Source organism: Neophocaena asiaeorientalis, unplaced genomic scaffold (assembly GCF_003031525.2).
Source record: "Neophocaena asiaeorientalis asiaeorientalis breed wild unplaced genomic scaffold, Neophocaena_asiaeorientalis_V1.1 scaffold1091, whole genome shotgun sequence".
NCBI lineage: Eukaryota > Metazoa > Chordata > Mammalia > Artiodactyla > Phocoenidae > Neophocaena > Neophocaena asiaeorientalis.
The window spans coordinates 152117-172581 of NW_020175444.1; the positions used below are offsets into that span (position 1 = coordinate 152117).

Here is a 20465-nt window from a genome sequence, read left to right on the forward strand (position 1 = left end):
TTTTTTTTATTTTTTTTAAAGGAAGTTTTTTTTTTTTTTTTTTTTTGCGGTACGCGGGCCTCTCACTGTTGTGGCCTCTCCCATTGTGGAGCGCAGGCTCGGTGGCCATGGCTCGGGCCTAGCCGCTCCGTGGCATGTGGGATCTTCCCGGACCAAGGCACGAACCCGTGTCCCCTGCATCAGCAGGCGGACTCTCAACCGCTGCGCCATCAGGGAAGCCCCAAGGCAGATTCTTGAATTTAAAATTTCATGTCAACAAAAAAAGAAATTTGTTCTTTCATCCTCTAATATTGCCAGAAATGATTAGTTAGCTCCTGATATTAGAATGGATTTATTTACCTCTAATCCTTAACTTTAAGTACATGTCGTAAGTTAGCGTAAATTTTTTAAAAATTTGATTAACTTAATCAAACCTGTTATTTTGGTGAAATATGATTATATTTGGTAGGTAAACGGCTAAAATGTGAGTATATGTGGCCCTAGTTTGTTTTTCATATCCTAAAATAACATCTACGTTTTAGAGATTAGATGAGAAAAAAATTTACTATTTATTATATAAGCCTGAATTCTGGATATTGGTCTTTGCAAATTGAACAGAATTGATCAATTAAAATTGGATTGCAAGAATATTGAATTGTGTGTTTTGAAGACATCCCTTTGTCAGCTGATGTAAGTTAGTCTGAAGTAGTTTGCATTTGAGTGTTTATATTACATTTCAGAAGTTTAATTGATATTAGGTACTTGTCCATGATAATAAACTAATCATCGTCTCTAACTGATTTTCTTTTAGACCATAGGTCTTGTGCAGAGACTGGGGTAGAATTAATGAGGCCATATCTTCATGAATTCCTAACATCTGCATATGAGGATTATGACATTGTTATTTGGTGTAAGCTATATTTCTTGTTTAGATTTCCATGAAAATAAGTTGTTCCTTATATTACTCTGCTTTATAAAATGTGACTTAAATTTTATATTTTGCAAATTTCTGATGAAGCATGTTTGACTTTCTTGCATCACAATATAAACTTATGTGCATTTGCCAAATACCACTGAAATAATTAAATATAGGAAGAGAGTAGATTATGGTGTGAAAAAAAAATGGCCTTATTTTCACAAGACCCCACCTTGATTAGGATCTTTTCTTTCTGATCTTTGCTGTAGAATCTTTGATGCTTTAGTATATTGTTGCTTTCTCCTTTCTTCATCACTCTAGTCTCAAAACACTTGGAGAAAGATATGTATTTAAAAAAATTTTACAGTGATGTAGTTCAGAAATAAAGGCAATATGAATTTACTCAAGGAAAATTAATAAATGGGCTAAAGCAGTGTTACTCAGCTTGTGGTCTGCCATTCCAGGAACTTAAAAGTCTACGGTAACAGTGAGTTTGCTCCAAAAAGTAAATTTACTACATTACTGAACGCACTGTTTAGTTCAGGTGACAATCTTTTTGTGGTACGACCTTCTGAAAAGGGAAGGGGAGTGTATTGATTTACATCTCACCTTCCCACAGACATTTAAAGTTACGTCTTGGCAATGTCATAAGCAGAAAAGAGCTATCCTAATTGTGAATTAAATAAAATCCCTAAGGATGGTAATCGTACTAGATTTTTGATGAGAGGCCACATAGTTGTTCTGCAGTTTGTAAATTTCCTTTGTATTTTCTTTTATTATCAGAGTATCTCAATAGTTTAGTGTTATTATGCGTACATAGCCATTACAATTCAATACATAGTTAAATACATAATTTTCTGGTTTTTAAGATACAGAGGAGAAAGCCTTCTGGGAAATAGGTTTTTGTTCAGCAACTCTGACATCTGAGACGACATTTGAGAAAAAAGTTTATCCTCTAAATGTTATTAGAGTAGACTTAGGGACTTTGAGGACATTTTACAATCATACGCTTAAAATAAATTTTTTTTTTAAAATAAATTTCATGGTAGTATGTTGAGAAGGGCACCTCATTTTGGAGCTAAATAGACTAGGGTTTTAATCCTGGCTCTGACCTTACTTTGTGACACTAGGCAGGTCAGTTAATTGCTCTGAGCCTTAGCTTCCTCATCTGAGAAATGAAGATAAATAAATCTACATTACAGGGTAGTTGTAAGAATAAAATATTGGTAAAGCAACTAGTAACATGTCTGGCATGTAATAGTTTCTTAATAATTAGAAACTCTTTTTTATTAGCTGTAAATCTTTCTGTTTTTCATCTGGGGATTATAGTCCCAAAATGTATACTGAATTAAAAAAATTGTTTTTCCCTGTTGCCTGATTGTTGTCATTGTAGATACATCACTCCCTAAAATTTTAGTTCAACTGACCAGTTTTGCATGTAAGGTAATTTTGGTTCTTGTATGTGTGCTAAAGATTTTTATTTTGAGGACTCAGCTACCTCTTTGCCCTTAAAATAATATACACACACTCATATATACACTTTAAATAATTGAACTCCTTTTTCCATTTTTAAACATTTTACTTTGTAATACCTATATAGTTTAGTCCAATAACTTGAGATGAGTAGGGCACATAAAACTGAAGTTTGAGTTTTTATCAGTGATCTCAGAAGTGGTTGGTGTGTGACAGTGAGCAGGAACGTGACATAGATAGGGTTTGTGAATTTAGTTGCCTCAGACTTCTTGTTAAAAGCTGCTGGATTCAATGAGCACTAAGTTTGCTGAGCCTGGCAAAATGCTAATTTTCATTAGCATTTTTCGACAGTCTTCAGCCTAGCAGTCTTCAACATAAACTTTTGACACATAACATTAATCTGCTTATATTGATATATATACCTGTGTGTCGCCTGGCAGTAGGAACGCAGAAGAAAATGGAGATCCAGGCACCCGAAATTCAAGTTTAGAACTGATAGAGAACAGTATTAGGGCTGTTTTTAAAAGGGTGGTTAGGTCTTGATTTATGAATTCCTAGGTTCAGAGTTCTTTTGAGCATTGGTTACCTTACCTTTTAGATAAAAGTTGTTTAAATGTTATTGTCTTGAAGACACACTAAAATAAGTTTATTTTTATAAACAGTTAAAAGGAATTTACCATAAATATGCTAGGGATAATTTGTGATGTATTTGAACTTATAGTCTTGCTTAGAAAACTTAACTAATTTATACAGAAGAAAGATTTTTTAAATGAAATTCAAGCTTTTCATACATATTGTGTTATCATTCCTCATGTTTTAGCTGCAACAAATATGAAGTGGATTGAAGCTAAAATGAAAGTAAGTGTTAGAAAACAATCCATTTAAGAACGTTTTGAAACTGCATTTGTCTTTTTAGAAAATTCCGAATTGAATTAATTTCATTGTCATTGGAGGGCATTTAGTAGCAAAACAAATGCCAGTATCAGGAGTTAGAGGTGTGTTTAAAGTCTGCTTAATGGTGGTTTGCATTGATTACCTATGTCTTTTTCAAGAAAAAGTACAGCAAAGCTTCCTCTCCTCTTTCTCCCATTTTACGCTAATACTTTCTTTTCCTTCTTTTCTCTGGTGTGTGATATTTAAAGGAGTGATGCTCTTCTAAATATTAAATTGGGAAGTAACCTGTTTCTGGTAGTACATTGAAAAGGGCCCCTCATTTTAGAGCTAAATAGACTAGGGTTCTTTGGACTATCATTTATCGATTTTGCTTCGTGAAACTAAAATGCTTGTTAGTTGTTGAGCAAGGTGTGGTAGCCAGGGGGTAGAAAGTTGGCATTATGGGAAATTATAGCTGGACTTTTCATAAAGCCTGGGATTTTCCACATTATTATATTTTAACCACATGAATATTTATATTTATAGGAGCTGGGAGTGAGTACAAATGCAAATTACAAGATTACCTTCATGTTGGACAGTGCTGCTATGATAACAGTGCATACTCCAAGGAGAGGATTAATAGATGTAAGAAGTCATTTTACTTTTTATTTAAAGACTTGCTTGTTTTCTGGTGTACTTTTATATTTATATTGATGGAATAAACTACACAGTGTTTAGAAATACATCTGAGTGGATAATAAAGTATCAGTTGAGTTTTGACATAAGATGTATTTCAGGTTAACAGATATGAATTTTAGTGACAAAGTTAAGGATCTTGAGGAAGGACTGTCAAGAAAGGTCATGGTTAATTGTCCCGTGATGATAACAGCGCAGTGTTGCTAAAGACAGAGTAGGTGTGAAAAAATAATGTTGTCAAGGAAGATACTAGAAACAGACCAGGACACACTTGCCCTGCCCTCTATGAAACTGATAAATAAAAGCAGGTATATCATGGTGCATGTACTTTGGGGTTATGTATGTGAAGCCCTAGAGAAAGCAATAAGAACCATCAAGAAAGAGTTGGGCTAAAAAGATTAAGGTTCTTCACTTTGTTTACGTGTCAAGTAACTAGTCATATTATGAACTTCTGCGATCTGCAAGGCCCTGTAATGGGCACTGTTGGGAATAAAGAGATGGGGAGACATGGTCCGTACCTTTTGGAAACACAGACTAATAGGAATTGGGGAGAACTTAGCAAACTAGGAAAGCTTAGGGAAGACAGTATTAAAATTGTCAAAGTCATAAAAGTCATGAATAGAATTATGTGTGTGTGGAGTTTTCAATAAAGGAAATACTGCGTACATCAAGGAAAAGTATAATTTATTACCTACTAAAGTGGTACATGTACAAAGTCTAAACAGTAAAAAGAAGTTTGGGAAGTGTTAAACAGGAGTGTTTATAATAATGAAAAATTAAAGGAATAAAAAGAAATCCTCAATAACAAATCCCTACAACAGTAGGGAGTTGGCTGTACACATTTTTGTTCGTCCATTTAATGGAATGCAGCTAATTATTATTATTATTAATTAATTATTTTATTTATTTATTTTTAGCTGTGTTGGGTCTTTGTTTCTGTGCGAGGGCTTTCTCTAGTTGTGGCGAGCGGGGGCCACTCTTCATTGCGGTGCGCGGCCTCTCACTGTCATGGCCTCTCTTGTTGCGGAGCACAGGCTCCAGACACGCAGGCTCAGTAGTTGTGGCTCACAGGCCCAGTTGCTCCACAGCATGTGGGATCTTCCCAGACCAGGGCTCGAACCCATGTCCCCTGCATTGGCAGGCAGATTCTCAACCACTGCGCCACCAGGGAAGCCCCGCAGCTAATTATTTGATGCAGTATTTAGTGCTTCAGAAAATTTTCATGATACATTATTAAAGTGAAAGAAGTATTTTAGCAGTATTTGCAAAATGTTAGAAAGTAGTTTTTAACCTTTGTTTGGTTCAGGGGTTCCCTTAGCTTTACAAAAGATCTGTGAACTCTTTGAGGTTGCTGCTGTTTATCAGAAAGACTGGAGAAATATATCAGAATATCTAGTTGCATTCTTTGGTACTAACTGGATTATAGGTAATTAAATATTTTCCTTTGTGCTTTTTTGTGTTTTCAGATTTTTTTCTACAGTCAGCAATATTACTTCTCTAATAGAAAACAAGGTAGCTCATGTTTTGGAGAACATATGGTGCTTGACCTAATTGCAAAATGACAGCACTATTTAAGAAGATGTAGGATTTCTAACCCTGGGTGTCATAAAGCTCTTACATTTTTTGAGGCTTTATGTTGGCTAAGAAAACCAAGAATCTGGTTTATTGTGTCAGTTTCTGTATATTTGGCTTCAAGTATTTGGGGGGTTTGTTTCAGTAGTAAACAAATAGTGCAAACAAATACGGCAAATAAAATTTTAGTGAAATTAAAATATTTGAATAACATTTTTTGCAGTAATGAGGACACTAAGAAAAAGGCTTTCTCCGTATTAAAAGAAATTATAGAGGAGAAAAAACATTTTAAAATTAATGACAACGCTTGTCACCATTTATTTCCTACCATTTAATCTCATATAATTATTATCATCATCATATAATCTCACATTACCATCAATGAGACTACTGCCTTCAGCAAAATGTACTTCTTCTTCTAAAAGTTAATGTATTTAAAATATTTTTGTGAGTGTGTAAAATATATTCACATGATTCACAAATAAAGTGTATAGTGGAAAGTATTCCTCCCTCCTGGACCCTCCAGCCACTTAACTTTCCTTCCTACAAGCAATCACTATTATTTCTTGTGTGATCTTGCAGAGAATTTATGCAAGTATCAATAGATATGAATAACTGAGAAATTACCTTTTTGGAGGCTCATTTTAAGAATTCAGAAATAAAAGCAAGAATTTACAAATTACGGTGTTTTGAAGTTAAATAATCAGATGCCCTAGAAATTGTGCACCTATACCACTGAACTAAGGAGAAAGTCCATTTTTCCTTTACAAAATATTTAAATATTGTACTAAAAGAACCAGGTACATTGTCATTAAGGTTTTCTAGTTTTGAAAACAGACCCCATGTGAAACCTCAAGCCCTGAGGGGACATGTGAATGCTCAGCAGACATCTAAACAAATACTAGATTTTTTAAAAATTAACTACTTTTTTTGATCCCGAATCTTCATATTAAAATTATAGGAAGTCTTATAATGGGCTTAGTTCCATCAGACACGAACAGACCTTTCAGAAGTTGACATTGAGAGATATGTTGTGCCTTACAGTGTGTTGCATCTTGATTCTGTTCTGTTCACACAGCCAGCCATCACTGCCTCATGGTAAAGGAACGCTCTGGCATAGTTGTGCAGGGCATTTTGCAGTATTTCTGCTTTTAAGAAAGGATGAACTATTCATGAAACTTGAGTTTAATCTAAACTTTTATTCTAAGGTAAAGCCACTTGGTGTTATATGGGGAAAGTTTTCGGAGTTTTACAGCAAAAAAAACACCATCATGTTTGACGACATAGGAAGAAATTTTCTAATGAACCCACAGAATGGACTAAAGGTAAGACATAATTTTACTTGCTATTCTCACATATGCTGGATTATGTAGTAGAACGTTAGCACTATTGAATTTCATAAATTTTTGGAAGTAGTGTATTATCCTGTCAAGAAAAGCTGAAGTGTTTAGAAAAATTCATATAAAATTGAGCATTCTCTCTTTTTGCTTGGTATCTCCTTAGTTAACCAAGTCATCCAGATGGTTTGTTTTTCTAATTTTTTTTTTTTACATAAATTAATTTTATTTATTTATTTTTGGCTGTGTTGGGCGTTTGTTGCTGCGTGTGGGCTTTCTCTAGTTGTGGCAAGCGGGGGCTTCTCATTGTGGAGCACCAGTTAGGTGCACAGGCTTCAGTAGTTGTGGCATGTGGGCTCCATAGTTGTGGCTCGTGGGCTCTAGAGCACAGGCTTAGTAGTTGTGGCGCATGGGCTTTGTTGCTCCGTGGCATGCAGGATCTTCCCGGACCAGGGCTCGAACCCGTGTACCCTATATTGGCAGGCAGATTCTTAACCACTGCACCACCAGGGAAGCCCCCATCCAGATGTTTTATTTTCAGTTAGCTCTGTGGAGCAACATGAGCTTACTGACATTGACTTTTAGCATCAAAAGTGAAAGCATCAGACATTCTATTAGAGATACAAATCTTGAATTTCTGATGTTCTAGTTAGCTGGAAAGCTGGCAATAAGGGTATTTTTCCTTTTTTTTTTTTTGCCGTACGCGGGCCTCTCACTGTTGTGGCCTCTCCCGTTGCGGAGCACAGGCTCCGGACATGCAGGCCCAGCGGCCATGGCTCACGGGCCCAGCTGCTCCGCGGCATGTGGGATCTTCCCGGACTGGGGCACGAACCCGCATCCCCTGCATCGGCAGGCGGACCTTCAACCACTGCGTCACCAGGGAAGCCCTAATTTTCCTTTTTAAGCTGAAACTAATAAAAGGTTTTTGAAAATTCATATAGTGTAAGTGGAGAGCTTAGAACTATGAAATGCTGGAGCTAGAAGGAACCTCAGTCATCTTTTATAGAAACAATCTGAGGATCAGAAAGTTCATGACTTGCCCAAGGTCATGATTGTAACTGGTTAATGATAGAATTTGAGTTAGAACCCAAGTAACTTGGTTTCTAGGCCAGTGTTGATCTTAACATTAAGTCACATGCAATCTTATATAGGCATCATAGTGATACTTAACCCTGGTAGCAGCATAAAATTGGTAAGAGAGAAATTTGAAACTTAAAATTTCTGGTACCAAAAAAAAAAAAAAAATTTCTGGTACCTGTGGTTGCCTATGTGTAAATACAATATGAAAATGGAAAAAATAGCTCTATATTATGGTACAATGCAAATGGAGTCTCCATTTGAAGTGTAAATCCTGATACTAAGATACTTTTAATCTCAGTCCTGAACTTTTCCACCAGCTGAATTCTTTTTTTTAATGTTTTTTTAAAAATTAATTAATTAATTTATTTTGGCTGCATTGGGTCTTCGTTGCTGAGCGCGGGCTTTCTCTAGTTGCAGTGAGCAGGGGCTACTCTCTGTTGCCGTGCGTGGGCTTCTTATTGAGGTGGCTTCTCATTGCAGAGCACGGGCTCTAGGTGCATGGGCGTCAGTAGTTGTGGCACGTGGGCTCAGTAGTTGTGGCTCGCAGGCTCAAGAGCACAGGCTCAGTAGTTGTGGCACACGGGTCTAGTTGCTACGCGGCATGTGGGATCTTCCCGGACCAGGGCTCAAACCTGTGTCGCCTGCATTGGCAGGCAGATTCTTAACCACTCTGCCACCAGGGAAGTCACTACCAGCTGAATTCTTGATAACTTTAAAAGACAAGAGAGAAAAACTTGACGAAGGTAGATTTTTGAAGCTCTCCATGCAGACTGTTGATGTCGTCTTTGGTGTACAATGAGGATAGTTTAGGGACTGAATATTAATCTAGGTAGTGAATTGCCACAAATATAAAAGCTGTTGACTTGGAAGAAAAGTACTTGGGGTAGACTGGTGATTATGCTGTCCTTTAAAAATGATTTCTGTTTGAGGCTTTAGGAGAAGTGCTTTTCCTGTGTGTAGTTTACGAGGTATAAGGTACAAAAGTATGTTCTTCAGTCTTGAGGAAAGATTCAATTGATCTAAGCCAAATTTTGTATGAAACTAATGGTGTCTGTACTGGAAAGGAGGTAAAGTCATGGTATTTAAGGAATGATTAAATTTTTTTTAACTGAGGTATAATATTAGTTTCAGGTATACAACATAATTTGTGATTTGATATTTGTTTATATTGTGAAATGATCACCACAGTAAGTCTAATTAACTAACATCTGTCACCATACATAGTTACAGAATTTTTTCTTCTGATGAGAACGTTTAAGATCTGCTCTCTTAGCAATTTTCAAATATGCAATATGGTATTGTTAACTATAGTTGCTGTGCTATACCTTACATCCCCATGACTTATTTATTTTATAACTGGAGGTATGTACCTTTTGACTCCCTTTACCCATTTCTCCCATCCACCTGTCTCTGGCAACCACCAGTATGTTCTTTCTGTTCTCTGTATGTATGAGCTTGGCTTTATGTATGTGTTTTGTTCTTGTTTTTGTTTTTAGATTCTACATATAAGTGAGACAGGGAATGATTTTTGAGAAGAGCTTTAACTTAAAAAAAAAAATTATTACTTTCATGTGTGTTTTTAGAAGAAACATTATTTTCCCAGCCAACATTTGGGCCCTCCTCATCTCTGGATGCAGAGAGATGATGATATAAACTTCTAGTTCTTCATGTTACTTTAGAGCAAGTTGTTTGTTTGTTTGTTTTTTAGCAGAGTACTCAGTAGAATCATTGAAGGAATTCCTAAAAATATGTAAGTTTCTGCCTCCAAAAATTCTAATTCAGGAGAGGTATTTTTAAGCATTCTACAGGTAATCTCTCGCATGTCTCCTTTTGAAAGCCTCTTTTAAGAAGGTAGTAATTAATGATCTGCCCACATTGACATAGAAGTGGTTTTGAAATTGTGAAATATTCTAAATTCTGTTTTGTTATCACAGTTCCATAATGTTTCTGGTAGAAATCTCAGAGATTTCACAGAGATCTTAAAGACTGCTTATTTTTAAAGTAGTTAACTTCTAATATAAGCTTGCTAATCATAAGGTTTGAAATATATAACATAGGAGGCTTTGTCAATTATGAATATAGTACTGAACTAAAGGAACTTGAATTTTGGTCATGGATTAATCAGTAGTTACTCTGAACTTCACTTTTATTATCTATTTAAGGAAATGGTGATTTAAGAGAATGCAGATAATCTAAACATTCTTAATTTCCTAAAAATGTTTTTTGATATGAGACAGAGGTGGTAATATATGTTGCCTGCCCTTCTACTGATCACTTAGATCATTCTTGAAGAATGGAACAGTGATTATACTGAAACAATTGAAGTCAGTTAGGTGAATTTTTTCCACTTAACTAGTTTAACTTTTAGATCCAGAATCTTTGGGGTATTTTAGTTTTGTTATTTAATAGTGCTTAAGACCAAATGTTTAGAAAGTAAAAGTAACTTAGCAGGGCCTTGGGTTGAAAATCTTATTTACCAGCCACTGACTCTGTACTTTCTCTTTCAGTCTAATCCCTTCCTGCTTCTATACTTGGAATCACTTTGGTACATTGTATATTAATAGTTTAGAAGTCAATATGTTGCCTTTACAATCTTTTTAAATGAGGGAGTACTTTAAAACATTACAATATTGCCCAGGATTATGCTGAAACTCATTTCACTACATTTTGATATCATGCCTATTTACACCTAGCTGTAGGGCTTAAGCAGGTCCCTGCAGAGAGTTTTCTTGATCTCCTGCAGTCACTGCTGCTGCTGTGAAGCAGCACTGCCCGCACTGCCTGTTTGGAATTAGGATCTCCTACAAGAGTTTGCTTCTGTGCAGACTCTGACAGCTCTTATTGGTGCCCTTCAGCCAGAGCTCAGCTGACTAACAGCTGTGGAGGTCCTTGGCCTTAAACTGTTCTGATGTGAATAGAACCTGGAACGTATGGGAAAATTTTCTTCTGTCCGTTTCAAGCTGGTGATGTGTTTTTCCAATGACAGAGAAGTAAATAAAAAAATATTTAAAACCTCTGCTCTTGATAGATATGGTAACGACTCCTATGGGCTCATTGTTCTCAACAGGTGACAATGATTAAATGTCATCTGTTTTTAAATGTCACTATGTAAAAGTGACCGGTTTGTATTTTCTCCCAGTCACAATAAGGATATATTAATGCTTTACTAAAATGATTTATTCAGTACTTACAGGCATATGTGTGATTTTTAAAAGATATATATTTTTTATAATGGAAAAGTTCAAACGTAAAAAGAACTAAATTGAATTGTATAAACTAACCCCCATGTATGCATTATCCTGTTTAAACAACTTGTTAATTCATGGATGTTTGCTCTATACCTTACCTACTTCCCTCTCTGATATTTTGAAGCAAATCCCAGATACATTATTTCATCTAAAATTAGTTAAAAGTTTTTGAAATGCTGTCTTGAGTGCTATATAGATGAGCTGGTGTCTTTAAAAAAGTAGAAATCTATTGGAAGTGTAACATAAAGAAAAGTGCATAAAATGTGCAGTTTAACAAATTGTTTTACAGAGAACATATGTAACTACCATTCAAGTCAAGATGTAAAATCCCTTACTAATTATAGTCTTCAACCCTGTCCACCATCCTGACTTTTATGCTTTTGAAATGAATACTTTTTATCATAAAATACATTGAACTTAAAAATTTAGAAAATATGGCTGGTTTTTATGGGAAAACTCATATAATTAAAAATATTTTAATGGAGACTCTACTGATAAAAATGCTTATAAAATGTGAGTGAAAGTAGGTTATACAAATGTGTAATATTTTAGCTATATAAAAATTTCATAGAAAATACTGATGTGAAAATCATCAGTGTTAAAATTTATCTCACTCCCCTGTAGATCAAGCATGTATTGGGTACCTTTTTATGAATGAAGTGATGTGAATGAGATTATTTAATTAGTAAGAAGCAACTGGATTGATAGAAGGGGGAAAAGTCTAAGCAGTTTTGCAAAGTAGAGAAGCCACATTAGGTTCAAGTGCTATAAGACAGCTGGTGTTGTGAGGTTCAGACTGAAAAGATAACAGAAGGTAAATTAAGTGGAAGAACTTCTCCTGTAAACATACCATGACTGTCAGTGAGATAATGTAGAAGTAATTCTTAGTATTGACAGCCTTGGTGATATTTTAATCTCATTAACTGTAATTTAAGTGATAGAATAGTGTAGATTTGTACTAGTTTTCTTACTACAATGTGAAGTGTTGGATAATGTTTGTTTTCTAATAGATAAGACCTTTTATGAAAGCACACCTAAATCGAGATAAAGACAAAGAACTTTTAAAATTAACCCAGTACCTCAAGGAAATAGCAAAATTAGATGACTTTTTGGACCTAAATCACAAATATTGGGAAAGGTAAGTGCTAATTGCTTATTCATTTCTTCTTTACATTAATGAATGAAAAATTGTCTGGCAGCTCTGGTATACACATAACTCTTATTTTTTGTTTAAAATGGGTGAATTCTAAAGCTATTTTCTAATCCAGTGACATCTCCCCTGGAAGTATTTTTCCCTTTCTCTTAACCTCTAACTTGTTCATAAACCCACATCTCTTAAGATCTTTAATACTTCTCTAGTAGAGAGGATTTAAGAGACTAGTACATGTTTGTGATGCTACCTGTTAATTATTTTGTGACATTAAATGGGTCACTCTTTTATGAATCTGTTCTCATACTGTAAAATAATGTCAGGATAAAATAAAATATACTAAAAAGTTTTCTGTTAAAAATTACAAGTAACCTCTGTGTAGCAGAAAAATTAGAAAATTTATTCCTTTAGGGAAACAGTTACTTGTGATTATGAAAGATAACCACTGTTACCAGCTTGGTGTCTAGTCTTCTAGTCTTTTTTTCTGAGCACAAACATAAGTACAAATCTACATATGGACTGCATGTAAACGTCAAGATTTTGAGGCAGGAAAAACCTCTGGAGAAGTGAACAGGATTATTATGTACTGCAAGTACTTTTTTGGAAGTAAATCTTTGAAGAGCTGATTTCACCAATACAGCAACAAAAGAAACTTCATGTAATATAACACTTTGGCTTTTCAAATTACACTTTTTACTTTTCAGATCACTCATATACTTATGTACTTATATACCTACATAATACTTATTTATATACTTCTTATTAGAGTCTCATAATCCTATTAGGAGGGTAAGGCTGGGATTTTTTTTTTTTTTTTTGCGGTACGCAGGCCTCTCACTGTTGTGGCCTCTCCTGTTGCGGAGCACAGGCTCCGGATGTGCAGGCTCAGTGGCCATGGTTCACGGGCCCAGCTGCTCCGCAGCACGTGGGATATTCCCGGACCGGGGCACGAGCCTGTGTCCCCTGCATTGGCAGTCGGACTCTCAACCACTGCACCACCAGGGAAGCCCAAGGCTGGCATTTTTATCCACATTTCCTGTAGATGGTGTAACTAAGTCATAGAGATAGTAAATGCCACAGTTTGAGCAAGTTTTACCATCAAAACTTGTCCAGGTCTCCTGATTTTAAGAACTCTTTCCCCACCCCCATAGCTCTGAGTATATAGTAATTCATAAATGTGAGAAATACAGATGTAAAAATTTTAATTTGTTGGTAGACTCCTATAAAATAATATGAAGAAAAATTTGCTTGGTGAATTAACATCTTTGCATGTTTACACTCTTGATCAGAGTTCTTTAGCAGCTTTGGCTCACTACCTTTATGCAAGAAGATCTTCAAATGGACTTTGAGTTTTGGGGGGAAATTATAATACTAGTTAATATATTGCTTTCACATTTGGAAGTAAGGCAGTGTGGAGTGATAGTGTGTAGCCTCCAGAGCCTTGTTTTCAATCTGAACTCTGCCACTTTCTTGCTGTATGAACTTGGGCAAACTGCTTAACCTCTCTGTGACTGTAAAATAGAAATAAGTTCTCACTGAACACTCAGAACTGTTGTGAGGACTAAATGAATTAATGCATGTACTTAGAACAGTGCTTGGCACATAAACAACACGTGTTAGCGATTATTAACAGTTATTACTTACCTTGAAAAGTGTTGTTATTAAAATAAACAACTTCCTTTAGGGAGGAGAGTTAGATTGTTAAGTTAAATTTAGTGTGATACAGCTTAGACATCTTATTTTATTTCTTGCAGGTATCTCTCAAAGAAGCAAGGACAGTAGTTACAAGCTATACTGGCAGTTATTGAAGATACTTGAGATCCATGAACTTCTTTTTGCTTTTATGCTAAAGATCATTATGATAATGCTGGACACTGCAGCAAATATCAGACTGCTTATACTTGGTCTTCCAGTTTTTTGTAAATTTAATTTTATATTTTTTGAAGATCATAGCAATACGCCAAAAAAACACACAAAAAAACCCACCTTTTTTCCCCTGTATGAATATACTGTAACTCTTGAAAAATATTTTCTCCAACATAGAGTACTGAGTTTTATTCCCACACACACACACAGAAAGTGGACAAAAATGTATGCTTAACAATGTCATTTTGTGACTTTGGAAATAAGTATGTCTTGTGTGTTTGTCTCACTGTGTTGTTGTCTAAGCCCAAACCCACCTTGAAACTACTGTTTATAAAACCAAAAAAAGAAAAGTTTTTAGTAAGGAACCTAGTTTAGTATGCTTAAAACCACTGAGAGTTTTTCTTATTCCTTTGTCATAAACACAATTTCTCTTATTACTCCACTACCTACATCTCTAAATTCTGAGCTGTCTCAGTTTGGTGTGTATGTGTGTCAGTGTTCTTTGAGTAAAACTGGAAAACGTCTGCTCTGATACAGATATGTCATAGTGGGACAAGTAGAAAACATGAGACTGAGGAATGAAACTAAGGAACAAGAGTGTGTTTCTTTGTGGTGGCCAAGTAGAAGCACTCCTGCCTAAAACCGTTGTCCTAAAAGCAGTTAAAGGCAGTACATTTTAAAATGGGGCGTATCACTGGTTCAGTCCTAAAAAGCATGAACAAAAAGTTTTTGTTCTGTTCCAGCTCTGTCTTCTCTAAGTGCAAACACTGTGTTGCAGTGAAAATATCTAGCCATAAGATTAACGAAATTTATTTGCAATGCTTTTGCCTGCAGATATGTAATGTGACCACTGTTTTGTGTTGACAGTATTGCTTTATACAGTTCTTCTATTTGAAAGGAATCTGGTTCTTTCAAATAAACATGGTATGTATTGTTCTTACGGGGGACTATTTCAGTGGTGTAAATAATAAATTCCTTTTCTTAAAACATCAGTTATCTGCTCTGTATTATCCCAAATATTTTGCCTCTGTTGAATCATGAAACAAACACTAGGTTCAGGCAGGCGTCTCTTGAAAAAAATTAAATGTGTATGGTTTTAAAAGTTTGGGAACCCCTAATTAAGATGATTCAATGAAAACGTCTTAATTATGAGGCTCAATTTAAATATTTAAGGATCGAATAGAATTTTTTAAAGCATTTCATTGGCACATTTTCCCAGTGTGAAAAGTAGTTTATTATTCCAAGGTAAGGCTTTATCCTTTTTAAAAAACTGAACACTTAAAAGTATTTATATAGGTTGATAAAGAGCAAACATTTTCTAAATCAGTATAAACTGAACTGCAAAAATTAACAAGCCTCAGGAAGCAAAGCAAAGTAGGTTCTAAAAAAAAAATATTTCCTGCCATTAGGTGGTGCCCAAACCAAAGTTTATTAGCAGGTATGCTAAATTAAGCAGTCCTGGGAGAACATTGTCAGCTTATTGAAATCACATGTCCTTGTGTGGTTAATACATTCATAGAGTGTGAGAATTTTAGTGTGTCTTGTGTGTCTCATAATTTATTGAACAGATCTATCTCTATTTCTATGTATGTGGCATACACAGCAGAACCAGGAGATGACTTAATTCAGATGCATGTTCTAGTGAAATAGCAAATTAGTTTTATGATATATATGTTCCAGACTTTCAAACAATTAGTGCCTAATAAAGTATATTTAATCTAAAAACTGCAGAACATCATTAAATCTTTGATTTAGAAGGCAGTTTGAGACCTAGTAGCCCCTCAGGTCCTTTATGAAAATCAAGTTACTGGATTAATGATAGCTGTAGGATTTACTCAGTTTTAAAGGTAAAGAATAGATAAGCAGGTCATTACAGTAAGGAACTGCAACATGATCTTCATTCATAGAAAGGAAAATGGTTGTCTTTTGGGAGGAGGTGGAGCTGTGTGGGAATAGGGATTGGTAAAGAAGGGTATGCAAAACAACAACAACACATGGGAAAATGCAAATTATATAGGGTATTTCTTGGTTTTTAAATGACAGTTAGTTGCCAAGAATAGTAATAAAATATGTGAATAGTGAATAAACTGGTTGAGCATTTTTCTCATCCCAAGCAATCAACAGAACTCTCTCAAGGAACAGATTGTTAGTTTTCCCTGAAGTATTGATACATCAAAATTTATTAATCTGGGCTTCCTTGGTGGCACAGTGGTTAAGAATCTGCCTGCCAATGCAGGGGACATGGGTTCGAGCCTTGGTCTGGGAAGATCCCACGGAGCAAATAAGCCGCGGAGCAAATAAGCCCGTGCACCACAGCTACTGAGCCCCTGTGCCACAACTACTGAAGCCCATGCACCTAGAGCCTGTGCTCTGCAACAAGAGAAGCCACCGCAGTTAGAAGCCCGTGCACCGCAACAAACAGTAGCCCCCGCTCACTGCAACTAGAGAAAGCCCTGTGCAGCAACGAAGACCCAATGCAGCCCCAAATAAATAAAACTAAAAAAACAAAATTATTAATCTTATTAGCTGGAATAGCAGCCCAAGTGGTGTCTCTAGAGATTAAGTGCTTAGATATTTATGTAAGGATATGCTGGGTTTAATTTTATTTTTGGCTGCGTTGGGTCTTCGTTGTTACGCTCGGGCTTTCTCTAGTTGCGGAGAGCGGGGGCTACTCTTCCTTGTGGTGCGCGGGCTTCTCATTGCGGTGGGTTCTCTTGTTGCGGAACATGGGCTCTAGGCGCACGGGCTCCAGTAGTTGCGGCACACAGGTTCAGTAGTTGTGGTGCACGGGCTTAGTTGCTCCGTGGCATGTGGGGTCTTCCTGGACCAGGGCTCAAATCCATGTCCCCTGCATTGGCAGGTGGATTCTTAACCATTGTGCCACCAGGGAAGCCCGATATACTGGTTTTTAGAATTGCCTTGGAAAAGCTGTGTGGGGCTGTGTGGGAATGCTAAGTATATAGAGCTTAAGGAGAAATCCTTGAAGATTAGTTGGATAGATTTATCAGAGACCTCTGAGAAACTAATGCATCTTAACAATTGAAACAGAAATCAGTATCAGGCATCCTGTAGGTTTAGAAAAGGGTGTCAATCATTTAATGTCAGCGAGGTTCCACGTAGAACGTAAAATCTTAAAAACCTCCCATGCTAATGATTTTTTAAAACTCTGGATGTAAGCAAGCACTTCTTAAATGCTAGTATAAGGATATTTCCTGATAAACAGTGTTACTTATTAAAACACTAATTTCCTTCTGAAAAGCTTTAAAAGTTGAACCTGTAGTTTGTATCAATAAAAACTATGGGAAACCAGTCTTTAAAAATACCAAAACCAAAGGTATTTCCATAAGTCAGTATTGCCACAACAAACACAGATTAGATTGTGTATAATTTGTGATGTTAAAGGCCAAATTGATGACTTTTCAGGAATATATAGATTATCAGAATGAAGTAATTTTTGATTGAATGCCAATCACTTAATTCTATTTACAGTTCTTTTTTATGTTTCATTATAATGCCTTTGAGATTTTTTTATTTGAAGTAGAGTTGCTGTACAATATTTTATGAGTTACAGGTATACAATATAGTGATTCACAATTATTAAAGGTTATACCCCATTTATAGTTATGAAATATTGGCTATCTTCCCTGTGTTGTATAATATATCGTTATAGCTTATTTTATACCTAATTGTTTGTAACTCTTACTCCCCTACCCTTATATTGCCCTCCCCCCTTCCCTCTCCCTACTGGTAACCACTAGTTTGTTCTCTGTATCTCTGAGTCTGCTTTTTTTGTTGTTATATTTACTAGTTGGTTGTATTTCTTAGATTACACATATAAGTGATATCATAAACTATTTGTCTTTTTCTGTCTGACTTGTTTCACTTAGCATAATGCCCTCCAAGCCCATCCATTTCGTTGCAAATGGCAAAATTTCCTTCTTTTTAATGACTGAGTAGTATTGCATTGTATATCCATTCATCATTCATTGTATATTCCATCTTTATCCATTCATCTGTCGATGGACACTTAGGTTGCTTCGAAAAGATATGTGCACCCCAGTGTTCATAGTTGCATTATTTACTATTCCCAGTTCTTAATTCCCTGGAGTACTTTAGATTGCTATCACTTCTTGTTGTATAATTTGTAAGGAGAACAGTGATGATTTCCGAGATGAGGCCTTAAGAGGAAAGGGCAAGTGATTTGTCAGAAAAACACTTGGGGAGAATCCCTCCTTATGAGTGGTGGTACCTTGGGCAAGTGTCTCTAACTCGTTGAACTTTTCCTTCTTCACAGAAGTGCTAATGATATAACTCATAGGCTGTTGCAAAGGTCAAATGAGACAATGTTTAAGTAAGCACTTTGAAGCAGCAAAGTCTTGTGTGAATTAGATGTTATTAAAAGTAGTTTAGAGCATGTGGCTATGATTGAACTATATCATTGAAATTATAATTAACAGGAGTGTAGTATTAAAAGGAAAACTTTTCTTAAGTATATTTTTTACAAATATTACCTTGGCTTTCTAAGAGTTCTAAACAATCAAGGAAAGTAGAATGAGGAAACTCTTATGATCTAGATGTTTTTGTAAATATCCAAATGCTTTTAAGTCTGCAAATGCCACTTAATAATGGTCTGGATGGAAGATCTGCTGCCACCCCCCCGCCCCATAGGGGTGTATATGTTTGAAAATTTCACAGTGTTATAATATGTCTTGTATAGTGGAATATTAACATTATTTTAATCTGTTCACTGAAATTAGAAACTTGCTAATTTTGCCATGCCATGTAAAAAATAACAAATCATTCCAAAGCAATGCATTTTTTAAAACATCTTTTTTTCTTAGAAAGATACACTAAGGTAGATACTAGTTTTTTCCCCGACAGCCTTGGCAGAATAAACTGTCTATGCAGGAACCAGGCAATCAACATTTAACTTGTATTTGTTAGTACCTACTGTGTGTTTCAGGCATGTTCTTCAGAGGTAAGCAACAAGATTCTCTACTCTCAAAGAGTGTATATTCCAGTAAGGAAAACAATTAAAAAATTTTTTTTCAAAGAGTGAGAAGTGCTATAAGTAGTAATATGATAGAAAGTGTGTGGGGTGGTGGAGTTGTAGAGTGGTGATTGACAATAGCGTGGGCTAACATGGGACAACCTGAACGGTAAGAGGCATCGCTCAGAATATGATGAAGAGTATCGGACAAAGCTAAGAGCAAGTGCGAGACCTTAAGGCAGGAACAAGATGGGCAGATTCAGGGACTAGTGGGAGGCAAGCGGTGATGAGAGCTGAGAATGGAGAGGGAGGCAGAGCCCATGGGATAGGTAGGATTCTGTAGGTCATTGTAAGTAACCTGGTGAATTCTGAGTGACTAAGTGAAATGGGAACAAGTGAAAGGTTTTAAGGGAATGACAATTTTTAAACAATCTAATTGAGATATGATTTACGTACTCTTAAGATTCACCCATTTGAATTCAATGTGCAGTTCAGTGGTTTCTAACATTTACGGAGTTGTGCAACAGTCACCATGATCTAATTTTAGAACCTGATTTATTGTTTAAAAGATCATCCTGGCTCTTGTGTGGAGAATGGATTATAGAGGAGTGAAAGTATAAAGGACAAGATCAGGAGGCTACCGATGTTAACCCAGGTGAGAGATTTTCAAAGTGACTGAAGAAAAGTTGGCATTTTTTCACTCCTTCATTGCCTCACTTCCCAACTACCTGTTGAGCCCCTGTTTTGTGCTGAGCCCTATGGCAGGAACCAGGTCTCCAGTGATGAAGATGATGTTAGCCGTGATCCCCCCCGCCCTGTGGAGCATGCAGCAGTGCATGGACTGTGTCTCCTCGCAGGTTTGATGAGGCTGCTTATCTTACCACACTTGCAGGGAGAGTCTCTGAGTGCAGCCTGCTAAAACAGACTTGTCTTATGTGACATGAGGTAATCACGGCAGTGACACCCCACCACGTTTGCCATGTTCTGTCAGAGTCAAGTGACAGGTCCCTCCCACACTCAGGGGAGGAGATTACACAAATGTGTGAACACCAGGAGGTAGAATCATTGAGTTATTTTATGGTCTCTCTGCCACAGTCCCTGAGCCTAATCTGTAAAGTTGGTATAAAAATAACCTATTTCACAGGGTGTTTATGTGGATTCAAAATTAGGTGTATAGCAAACTCAGCCCTTTGGGCTTCACCACTTGCTAAGAGATTTCATTTGAAGAATAGAGAACTCACATATCAAAGTCAACATATAAAGAGCCTTTCTCACTTCACCCGCC

The 20465-nt window shown here is 36.2% G+C and overlaps 1 protein-coding gene across 1 annotated transcript in view; it reads left to right on the top strand.

The window, feature by feature from the left end:
- Window positions 1-15182, top strand: part of UBLCP1 (ubiquitin like domain containing CTD phosphatase 1) — a 21098-nt gene extending 5916 nt beyond the window's left edge. The window contains exons 6-11 of the mRNA XM_024768052.1: window positions 791-889; window positions 3189-3226; window positions 3788-3886; window positions 6718-6834; window positions 12185-12312; window positions 14079-15182. Coding sequence (XP_024623820.1) covers window positions 791-889; window positions 3189-3226; window positions 3788-3886; window positions 6718-6834; window positions 12185-12312; window positions 14079-14106 — 509 coding nt within the window. The 3' untranslated portion in view covers window positions 14107-15182. The remainder of the gene's footprint in view (window positions 1-790; window positions 890-3188; window positions 3227-3787; window positions 3887-6717; window positions 6835-12184; window positions 12313-14078) is intronic.
- Window positions 15183-20465: the final 5283 nt, after the last annotated feature.